We start from the raw sequence: 12087 nt of genomic DNA on the forward strand, positions 1-12087 counted from the left end.
GCTCTTCCCGGCGGGTGTGGTTTCCCTGTGGGGGTTCTTCCCTCTCTGGGGCACTGAGAAAGCTGAGGCAGCACATGGGATGGTTCTATGGGATCAAGACACTATGAGGCACGACTTGGGGTGAGCACGGGGTGACCTGTAGAGTCACGCCTGGGGGCGGCCTTACAGCCCCATGAGCACCCCCACCACGAGAAAGGCCCCTGGAGGACAGCCCCGCCGAACGGCAGCCGCAGAGGCGGGCAGGGAGCCCCTCCTGCGGATGGACAACGTCTCCCAAGTTCATCCTCTGTGCCAGGCACAAAGCGTTGTCTCTTTCTGTCTTATAAAAGCGGCCCTCACTATTATCTCCATTTTGCAGATGAGGAAACTGAGGTCCGGGGAGGTTCCGTAACTTGCTGAAGGCTTAAGCGCGTGAACCAGAACTCCACTTGTTTCCCCCCACCCCCAACACCCAAATTCTTAACCAGTCCGTTTTACGACCTCGCCTCCCCGCGTCTCAACCTCCAGGCGTAAGCCCTGTTTTTGAATCTCTCCCACCAGAAGAGACAGTAATCATTTTCCACCCCGGGGACCTGATACGGTTTGGAGGCATGCAGATGATGGGTAGAACCCAGCCTCCGGCCCGGGGAAGGGTGTGGTTCTGGAAAAGAGTGTTACTCTTGTGTTTACTCAAAGATAGTCATTAAGTCACCGTGAAAACATCTTTCTGCAGACTAAACAACCCCACTGCTTTTTAAAAAAGCTTTCCTCACAGGAGCTATTTCTTTTTCTTTTTTTTTTTTTTTTTTTTGGTACCGTCTTTCTATATTTACTGGTTTTCCCCCAGGAATTCTTCTGCCCTCCCATTCTCTATTTTAATCAATCCTGTAATAAGATTCTGATCTATGCCACGGAAAAGACATGGTCATTTTCATAGTTTTCATCTCTGGCCTTAACAAATGAATAAAAGGCCAGCGTGGATAGTAATCACTACTTGTGGTCCACTCTGACCCTCAGGCATTTTTTTTTTTTTTGGGCCACCCCTGCGGCTGGCCATTCTTCCATTTACTGTTCGTTTCTGATACTGTTGAACTTCACCGTGTATTTGAGGGACTAGTCCTTAGTTTCATGCAGCCCCAACATGCTTCCAACACACATTTGACTCAGGCTGATTTGCTTCTGCCTTTTAAGAGAATGCTTTAAAAGGAGCCCAGTGCTCAGAGACAAACTTTGACAACTGTCAACGATAAAATTCTCTCTCCCTGCAGGAGCCTCCTATCCCTCTCTGACACAAGTTTTAGCCGCATTTGAGCAACGTCAGTCAAACCCAAGGATTCTGAGATACCGTCCCTGGTGCCTCAGTGTCCCAGCCCAGAGGTTTGCCAGCCCCGAGGGGGGGGCCCACTTACTTCGAGGTTCCCGGGGTCCATCCACTGTGATTTTGATGGCTCTGTGGTACGTGGCAACTTGTGGTGGGTTCGTGAAGACCGTGATTGTCAAAGTGAAGCTTTTCCCTGTTGGAACACAAAAGAGAACACACAAAACAATGAGGTGATGGCCTGGATATATCCGCTGGGTAGTTGACCATTAATTTATGCTTTCCAGCCATCAAACTGGAAAGGTGGTACTTCTTGGGCACAAGTTGATGGTTTTTCCAACACTCCCTTGAGTTTGGCTTTGCTTAAATTCCAGAATGCACACCTTTGGTATTTGTGTAAGATGTTAACACTTCGCATAGTTACACGGCTTCCGTTTAATCATCAATAAAACAACACAGGATCAAGAGAGATTCAGCTTTGTTTTCTTTCAAGCCAAGACTCCAGGGAACATGGGATCGGATTGGCTGCTATCCACTCCCCCAGAGCTGGTCCCCAAGGAGTGAAAGAAACTGTATCCATCTTTCCTTTTTTTTTTTTTTTTCCAATATATGAAGTTTATTGTCAAATTGGTTTCCATACAACACCCAGGGCTTCATCTTTCCTTTTTAACATTGCTTGCCCCTTCAAGGATTGGGAAAGACGGAGTACCTGAGTTTGGGAATAGGCTAAATTCAAATTATTCTCTCTGTATTTCAAAGACACTAATTGCTGGTGGACTTTAAATATTATTATTATTTAAAAATTTTTCTTAACGTTTATTCATTTCTTTTTTGAGTGAGAGAGAGAGAGACAGACAGACAGACAGAGTGTGAGCAGGGGAGGGGCAGAGAGAGAGGGACACACAGAGTTCGAAGCAGGCTCCAGGCCCTGAGCTGTCAGCACAGAGCCCGACACGGGGCTCGAACTCACAAACCGTGAGATCGTGACCTGAGCCGAAGTCGGACGCTTAACTGACTGAGCCACCAGGCACCCCTAAATATTATTTTTAAATGCTAGATGCTATTTGGGTACTCATGGGATTGGCCAGACAAAATTTACAGTCAACAAACTGACTTCACAATATGTAACTGACAGACTGAGGTTCAATAAGGACTAGAGACATGTACACGCACGGGGATCTCCACCCAAACACTTCACATACATGCATGGGACGCAAGCACCTTTTTATAACATATGTCTACCGCCATGGTTTTAGTAACTTTTAAAAACTGTTTTAAAATATATATATATATAACTCAGAATACAGTGACTAACATATAAATACATAAATAACTAACAGAACAGAAATATACCAACAATTAATATTAATAATATAAGTATTAATATGCACATATATTGATCATTGAAAACATTTTTTGGCTAGGTGGTTCAAAGGACGAACTCTTGGTTTGAACTTGGGCTAGCTGACCTTTGGCAGGACCCCAGACCCCCCTGTGCCTCAGTGCCCTTACCTGGAAAATGGATACATATAACATTTTCTACCTTATAGGGTTTGGAGGAGGTTAAATGAGTTCATAGGAGTAAAATCATTAAAATGGTATCTGGAGCATGATATTTGAAGGTGTGCGCATGTGTGTGTGTGTGTGTGTGTGTGTGTGTGTGTGTGTTGTGCTGGCTTTTATTATTTTCCTTTTCTGTTTCTCAGAGTTCCCCAACAGGATCCTAAGGTTTGACTAAGCATGATATCTGGACCACCCACATCACTGCAGTGGGTCTCTATTTAACAGTTTCTCCTCTTAGTCATGTATCATGAAATGAAACCTAGAAGAAATGAAAGGCCCACCCATCCCCCTATCTGTTCCCAACCCACGTAAGACTCAAATTGTCTTCCTCCCCCAAGTTAGAAAGAACAGAGTATCTTCAACTGTCATGCATGTTTTCACACCAAGGAAAGCTACAAAAAAGCTCCATCAAAACACAGGTGACCCTTGAACAACACAGGTGTTAGGGGCAGCGACCCCTGCCCTGTTGAAAATCCATGTATAACCTTTGACTCCCCAAAAACTACCGATAGCCTACTGCCTATCTGAAGACTCACCGATAACGTAAACAGTCGATTAACACGAATTTTGTATTTCAGGTATATTACACACTGTGTTCTTATCATAAAGGAAGCTAGAGAAAAGGAAATATTCTTCTTCTTATTATTATTAATGTTTATTTATTTTTGAGAGGGAGAGAGAACACAGGGGAATGGGGAGGGGCAGAGAGAGGGGGGAACAGAGGATCTGAAGCGGGCTCCATGCTGACAGCAGAGAGCTTGATGTGGGGCTTGAACCCACGAACCGTGAGATCATGACCTGAGCTGAAGTCAGACGCTTAACCGACTAGGCCACCCCCGTGCCCCGAAAAGAAAATATTATTAAGAAAATCGTAAGGAAGAGAAAATATGTTTACAGTCCTGTACTGTATTTATCAAAAAAAATCTGCATGTACATGAACCTGCATGGTTCAACCCATGTTGTCCAAGGGTCTACTGCGTAATCTTTGGCCACAGCAAGCTAGTGATTCCTAATCATGAAAAGTCCCCAGTGAACAGTCCCCAAGGATCTGCATTCTGTCTACAGTGAAGCCTGCGATAAGAGGAACAATGACAAGTAACCACTGGATGCTGAAACCGGCTTCGTCCGGCCTGGCTTTGCAAACACAGTCATGGCTGACAGTCCAGGCTGCTCTCTAGGGAGGGGTGCTGAGGGGCCTAGAGCACTGGAGGAGCCCAGGAGGCCCGGCCCACAAATTTATCTTCCCATCAGCTGCTCTTCTCTCCTGGAACCCAGAGAGGATCCCTTTTGGGCTTTAGGGATTTGCCATCTTTAGGACATCGTTCAGATATGGCCAGGCGATACCCCAGATCACTTCTCCCCTTGGCATCTCGCTAAGGTAGGGGCGCGTGCAGGAGGGGCTGCTGGTCAGGCCTGGCGAGGAGGGCACGGCGATGTGGAGGCAGCACCCTGTTCAACTGCCCATCTTGGTCAAGGGAGCAAAGGCAACTATGGCCCAGGTGGCCCGTCCACATGGTCCTCTGGGCCCTACGGCCATCCACCTTTTGTCAAGAACCTACAAGGTGGGAAGGCGCCTGGGTGGCTCAATCGGTTAAGCGCCTGACTTCAGTTCAGGTCTTGATCTCCTGGTTCGTGGGTTCGGGCCCTGCGTCGGGCTCTGTGCTGACAGCTCAGAGCCTGGAGCCTGCTTCAAGTTCTGTGTCCCCTCTCTCTCTGCCCCTCCCCTGCTCATACTCTGTCTCTCTCAAAAATAAATAAACATTAAGAAAAAAAAAAGACCCTACAAGAGGTATGGACCGTATTAAGACTGGATCCCACACCAGCTATTAGGACCTTCTCCCCGATGAGCCCCCACCCCGCGTTATTTCTTGCTCACTCTTCTCTCCCCCCAGCTGGACTCATGGCCACGGGATTTCCACTCTAGGGTCTGTCTTCCTCCAGCCCCCTGGCCAGCCTGTCAAGGCTTCCTTGCTTTGCCCATCCCGCCACCCCCCCCCCCCCCCCCCCCGCCGCTGCTATGTTCCTGGCTTCAAAGTCGGGCTCGTGTTTCAGGCAGCCTCCCCACATCTGCCTCCAAAAGCGGTCTTCGACTTTGATGGGGACTGAACGGGTTTGTGGCTGTAAAAGCCCAAGGACAGGGATGGTGGTCCAAGACCACCATGCCTTTCTCAGAGGAAGGTGGCAAAGGATGAGGTGGCAGCAGGTGGCTTCAGGGTAGAGGGGGATTGAAATGGATTAAAAACAAAAAAAAAAGACCTTGAGGACACAAGCAGTGAGTAATGACGTGGCCCCAGGGACCCAGCAGGTCTGGGCGCATGAGGGGCCGGGCTGCTCTTCCTTCCAGAGGCTTAGATACGAGTTCATGTAACAAACGATGTGACCTCTCTGGATCTCAGTCTCCTGAGCTGCAAAACAGGGAGCCTGGGGGTCGTGGGATACCCACAAGGTCACTTTCAACTCACGGTATCTTCTGAGGACACAGCCCTCCCGGCGCCCATGTTCACGTGCATGTGTGTGCCTACATGTAGCTGTGCCCCCGTGCGCCTCCCCCATCGCCTGTAGCGTCAGCATTTCAGAGTCCGTGAAAATACTGTATTACTTTTCTAGAGCTGCTGTAACAAATTTCCACAAACCGACGGTTGTGGGGGGGGAGGCTTAAAACAACTGAAATTTATTGTCTCATAGTGCTAGAGGCCAGAAATCCAATATCAAGGTGTCGGCAGGGCCGTGCTCTCTCTGAAGGCTCTGGGGCAGAATCCTTCCTTCCTTGTCCCTGCTTCTGGTGCTCGCAGGCAAGCCTGGGCTTTCCTTGGTGTCCAAGTTCATCATTCAGCTTCTGCCTCTGCTGTCACATGGACTTTGTTCCCCTGTGTGGCTTCTGTCTCCAAATGCACTTCTCCTTATAAGGACACCAGTCATTGGAGTTAGGGCCCACCCTTGCCTGAGACGTCCTCACCTTACTTGATTACATCTGCAAAACCCCTATATCTAAGTAAGGTTGCCTTCTGAGGTTCCCCGTGAACATGAGTTTTTAGGGAACATTATACAAGCTAGTCCAAACACCGAATGTCGTCAGAGTTCCGGTCTTGACATTATGACTAACGAGTTCTCTACAGGCACCTGTATATTTTACCCTCTGAAATGGTCCCACTCCCTTGGTAGCCCTAGTGAATCATCCTATCCCTTTTTTTAAACGTTTATTCATTTTGGAGGGCGGGAGGGGGGGAACGCACGTGCCTACGAGTGGGGGAGGGGTAGAGAGAGAGGGAGAATCCCAAGCAGGCTCCGCACTGTCAGCGCAGAGTCTGACGTGGGGCTTGATGTCACGAACGGTGAGATCACCACCTGAACCGAAATCAAGAAGTTGGACGCTCAACCGGCTTAGCCACCCAGGTGCCCCATACGATCATCCTAATCTTGATTTCCTAAATGACGACAAAGAATTAGTTTCTATAATATTGGCATTTTCAGATTTGTGTAGAACTTGCAACCTTTCACGCATTTTCCTCTACACTACTGCATTGGGTCCTCGGAATGGTCTCATGAAGTAAACAAGAGAGATTTTATTGTCCCTCGTCAACAGGTAGCAGAGCCAAGGCTCGGGGAAATTCCGTAACTTGCCCCAAGTCACACAGCCTGTATACACAGCAGAACCCAGATCTCTCAGCTTTACACCCACTGTTCTTCACGTTGTCGTCAGGAAATCCCCAAACCCGATTTGCAAACTCAGTGACAGCAGCACTGGGAATCCAGACTCCTGGCATACCTTCCATCCTCTACCATTGCCCCAGAAAGCGAATGTAGCCCCCGTGACTTCACTATACCCACACTGTGCTCGACAGCTAACCGTGAGCCTGGGTTATAGTTCAGAAGCAGCTTCTTATGGGGCTGAATTTGGGCTCCTGGCAGCCGAGCATTTAATGCCACCCCCCCCCCCCACCCCGGGCAACCACAGACTGGCCTGCTTCATCGGGAATGAAATCCAACCAAGGTGAATACTTGTGAAATTGTTGCCCATAATTCTAACTCTATCATTTTATTTTCGCCCATCGTTTTATGTGCGGTCACAAGAAATGTGACCGTCCGTCCAGCAAGAGCCACTAGCTGGGGCGTTCTGGCCCCAGGAACGTGCTGTTCACGACGGTGGGGATATTCCGCTTGCTCCCCTCACAATGGGCTCTTGTTTACGGCTTTGAGCACCAGGACATCTGCTCATGACCTCATAGACGGAGGTAATAAGTGATGACACTTTGTTCACAGGTGTGTGTGACATTTTTCCACTCTGGGAAAACTCTGCCTTCGACTTGCTTGTGTTCCTCCGATCAGACCTGGCACCAAGCTTGATCACTGGCGAGAGTCGGCCAGTGGGCACCCGTGACTGCCGTTCGGAGCCTCGGGACCCCCCACGCGCTGCCCTTCACCACCTCCCGGCCCTTCTTGGCCGGCACCTGCAGTGGTGGTAGCTGTCCCCCCCCTCCCCCCCCACCAAGAGCACACGCGCTGTTAGCCGGATTCCCTCATTAGAATGACCTATGGGCCTGGTATTTGAAGTGCGTGGGTGTGGAGAGCGAAAGAGGCTCAAGTGTTTTTCTCAGCAGACTGTAGCCAGACTGGTAAGTCAGAGGAGAGCAAGGGAGAACGGACCGGCTAAATAACCGCCATCCCCGAAAGTGGCTCTGCAGGATCGGGTGCGGGCCTGGGAGGACGGTGCTGCCGTAGAGAGAGCTGATTCATTCACTCGTGTGGCCCGGAGAGGCTCGAAGGTTCCCTGCATCCCTGGCTTTGGTGCCGGGAGACGAGCAGAGGCCCTGGCGCCCCGAGGTGCGCTGCTCTCGGCTCCCGAGGGGACAGGCGGCAGGCTTGCAGGTGTCCCGTGTGGGGGTCCACGGTGGAGCGAGCTCCCAAGGGGCGCACAGAGACCTTCCTTCTCCAGCTCACAGGCACCTAACTCAAACGGCAGCCTCAGCTCTGGCCAGTGGTCGGGTTCCAGGAGGAACCCGTTTAGAAGCTCAAACGCTAGGACCGAATGAGGAGGCAGGAGCTACACGACAGGGGACGGAAGGGTCGCCTTACGCTCAAAAGCTGCAAAAGGCACTGAGTATATAATCTGGTGGACGAGGGCACACGCAGGGTGTGGGCCCTGAAGCCAGAAATGCCCGTTTCCATATCTCTGCCACATGCTAGCCGCCTGACCTTGAGCAAGTCACTTAACCTCTCTGGGGCCCCAGCTTTGTCATCCGTAAAACGGGGGCGACACCGGTCTTTCCATCTCGTCTCATTATGCAAGTTCAATGAAGTAACGAATCAGCACATACTAGTTCAATTATCGTTAAAGACGTGAGCAAGGTGATTCCACGAAGACGGAGGTGTGGGCGATCCGGGGAGGAGGAGCTGGTGACGAGGCACGTCGAGGTCTGATGGGGTAGGTGGGTGCCGGGCAGGGGGCACCCTTGAAGCTCCACCTGTTTTCCCTAGGAATCCCAGCAAACGGAGGCAGAGCACAGAGGGCAGCAGACAGGACAGCCGCCCGAGCCCCGCGGACACGTCAGGAAAACTGCACGTTCAACTGGAATGCCAAGTTCACTCCTGCCCCGCCAGCTGGCGGTCTTCGTGAGGCACAACTGTGGCTGGCCGATCCGCCTTATAAACAAGCTGGGCCAAATGCTCCCCGGCGACCATGTGTCGCCCCCCTCGACGCCAGTGTGTGCATCCGAGTGCCAGGACAAAACACTAACTGCTTTATTTAGTCGGGAAGGTCATGGGTGAGTCTTCCCCGACACTTTCAGGCGGCCCCACGTTTCCAGGCCTCGGGCTGCTGACCTCTGACAGCCACCTGTGGTCTAATAAAGCCGCAGCTGGACGCTGCAGTTCCTTGTGGCCCCAGCACAGACTCCGATTCCTCACCGCATCTGAGAAGTAGTCAAACCTCAGGACTGCTCCCCAAGGGGCCGAGGGCGGGGAGGGGAAGACAGGGCGTAAAGGCCGCTCGAAATCGTTCCTCGCCCACGAGTGCAATAGCAGATGCAGAAGCTGGGGCCCTGTCACATCACGGCAGTGTCCTCCTATGCCAACGGTGTGAGGGGCAGCTCTCTCAGTCCTGTCCCGTTGTGACTGTCCCTCCCTGGGTTTGGTTCGTGGGTATAGCCCATCTGCCTGCATTGGCTCCTCAGCCGCTGGGCTGTGTTTCTGTCACTCTCCTTGGGGTAGGTTTGGACCTGAGACTCATCTTCTCCTTTTTGGGCAGTTTCGCTGGGATGTGAAACTTGCCCCTTGTCACGCAAGGGAAGGCTGTCCGCACAGAGGGCCGTCGGCCGTGGGGGCCGGAAGGGGCAGGGGGCTTCGGGGACACACCGTCATGGCATCTTTCACTTGCGTGGGCATCTCTGCGGGAAAACCGGCTGTGCTCACGAACTTTAAACACTTACGAGCGCAAGTGAAGAACAGTCAAACGAAGGAAAAAAAAATGCAGCTTTAGAAAAGCAAGAAAAGCCCGTGAAGGCTCAGGTTTTGCTCTTTGCAAATTCTGGAAATCCCAACAGATTCTGAAATGTTGCAGGAAGAGTTCTCCTTTCACTGTAGAGATTGTGCCGGGTCTACTTTTCATCAAGGATAACTAAGTATTAAAATTAATGCACCCTCAGATTCCAGGGGAAATCTGAACTGGGGGTATTTTTCACAAAGCAGTTTTTTTTTTGTTTTTTTTTTTGTTTTTTTTTTTTTTTTGAGAGAAAGCGAGCGAGCGGGGGAAGTGGGGCAGAGAGAGAGGGAAAGAGAGTATCCCAAGCAGGTTCCACACCCTGCCAGACGCGGGGTTCCATCTCATGACCATGTGATCATGACCTGAACCGAAATCAAGAGTCTAATGCTCAACCGACTGAGCCACCCAGGTGCCGCACATTAAACATTTTTAAAAGATGCTTATTTATTTATTTTAAGAGAGAGAGAGAGAGAGAGAGAGAGAGAGAGAGCATGCATGCAAGTTGGGGGAGAGCCAGAGAGAGAGAGAGAGAGAGAATCCCAAGCAGGCTCTCCACCCATCCCAGTGTGGGGCTCGATCTCACAAACCATGAAATCATGACCTGAGCCATAATCAAGAGTCAGACGCTCAACCAGCTGAGCCACCCAGGCGCCCCCTACACACAAAGCATTTTTAATTTACATTTCTTATGTTTTCCACTGGAACAGCCGAACAGCCAGAGTTCATGTTTTGCTCTCATCCATTTCCTCATCTAAACACCACTATTTTTGACAGGGGAGCTGTCAAATGATTTACATGAGGATTTCTGGATAGGGTACAAATCCTTCAAGTCGCACCGAATTTCCTACTTTCTCTAAATTGAACTGAAATGAAGACGTCCGTGTGTATCCACATGCAGGCAAAGGGCCCTGTGTGTTTGCAGATGTGTTGATCTAAGGTAAGGGTACCTGCATCCACACGGGCAGAATGCAGACGGGGGGCCCATGCTGCTGGTGCCCCCCCCCCCAAAGTCTCCTGACATGGACTTCGAACACAGAACTCAGTTTTCCGTAAAAAACAGCATTTTGGGGGGGGGGGGGGGAGTGACGGACTGTTTGAAAAAAAGCATTGTTTTACGTACAGAAAGCCGAAAACGTGCAGAGCATTTTCTCTGGAAATCTCCTCTGGAAGTCGAGGACAGGGGCAGCATTTTATTCATCTTTGTGTCTTGTTCCGAGGCAATAAAAAAAGGTTTGATCACTGGATCAGTGAATTATCCCATAAACTTTCAATCTGACAGCTGGTTCTTCACGGTGTCCGATTTCACTTTGAAGGCGAGGCTTTCCTTTGTCGTGGCACTGGTGTGAGCTCTGCCTGACCAGGGGCATGGATGGGCAAACCTTCTTCTTCCTGGAGAATATTTACCCAACCCCAAGGCGCCACGACACTCATGTGACTTTGCATTCCTTTCCCCGGATTTCACGGTCCCTCCACGATCTTCCCTTTTCTTTTGGTGTCACGGTTCCTGGGCATCTTGGTGGAGGAATCAAGTTTTAATCCTTTTAGCCCAAACACTTCCAAGACCCTGAACTGCGGCCGGGGGAGCCCTCTGGTTGGTGATCCAAGTCCCCCAGGGGAAATCGAGCCAGAGGCTTACATAGTGGGCAGGTGATCAAAGTAGCCTCGTCCTAGCCCTGACTCTGATAGTGCGATGGCCGGCTGTCTCAAGGATACAGCCCAACCCCTCACGACGCTTCAGCAGAGACCCAGGAGTGGACATTTAGAAGGGAAGGCAGCGCTGGGGTCCTCCATTCTGCCTCCAGCCTTTCAGACCCCACAGCGGCTGCTTCCGGGAAGGCAGGTGGTGTGGCGGATGAAAGAAGGGAGAAGCTCCAGGCAGGACTGGGGGTGTGGCAGTCAGGGCCCGGCAGGAGCGGACTCTGGGGACAACGACATTCACCAAATACGGGATCTACAAACTGGGTATGCACACGGCCGAGGCTGCCTGCGGGCAGACATGGCAGTTTTCGGTCTCGAAGGCCCCAAGCCTCCTTTCCCTTTCTACATCTGCAAGCTGCCTATCTTTCTGCACTTTGTATCTGCTGATGTCAAGTCCCTGCCTAAAAGCATGTGGGCGGTTCTCCCTTTCCCTGGGACCAGGCCCAAGTCCCAGTGTGGATGGAGGTCCAGGCCTTGAGCCGCTCTCTGGGTCTCATCCTCCTCCAAAACCCTCCCCAGATGGCCACTGGAGCATCTTCTGGCTCCTCCACGGGCAGGTGTTCTTGCCCGCCCTGTTTTCTCTGCTCGGACACTCTTCTTGGTGCCTTCACCTGACATCCTGAAATGTCTCATCGGAGACGGCAGTTTGTCCGGGAAGACAAACTTCACTAGGTTCTGCGCGACTGCTCATCTGCTTGACTGTTGGCCCCTCGCTAGCTCCCAAAGGCTGTGGCTACTCTTTGGCTGATCTTTGTATCTCCAGTGGGGACCCAGTGCCTGGAACACAGTAGGTGCACAATGCATATCCGATGAATGGATGAATGGATGAATGGGGGAATGAACGAAGTGCCCTCATTAAATGACCTCCGGGCGTGGGGGTGAAGTCACAGAAAAAAGCAACGGACCCTCTACTTCCCGCACTGGAAACGTCCGAAGCCTGTGCGAGACTTACCAATTAAAACTGAGAACACAAGGTCCACCCCATGTCAAAAAATCCAGCCAATGTCTGGAACGATTATACTACTGTTATTGTATTTACTTATGAATGTTT

The 12087-nt window shown here is 50.9% G+C and overlaps 1 protein-coding gene across 7 annotated transcripts in view; it reads right to left on the minus strand.

Moving 5' to 3' along the window:
- Positions 1 to 12087, minus strand: part of RUNX1 (RUNX family transcription factor 1) — a 259423-nt gene that overhangs the window by 66897 nt on the left and 180439 nt on the right. For all 7 annotated transcript variants that reach the window (XM_086675931.1, XM_086675930.1, XM_086675926.1 and 4 more), the window contains one exon: positions 1389 to 1493. In XM_086675931.1, coding sequence (XP_086532057.1) covers positions 1389 to 1493 — 105 coding nt within the window. The remainder of the gene's footprint in view (positions 1 to 1388; positions 1494 to 12087) is intronic.

The sequence above is a fragment of the Puma concolor genome, chromosome C2, assembly GCF_028749965.1.
Source record: "Puma concolor isolate L17-30 chromosome C2, mPumCon1.1.hap2, whole genome shotgun sequence".
NCBI lineage: Eukaryota > Metazoa > Chordata > Mammalia > Carnivora > Felidae > Puma > Puma concolor.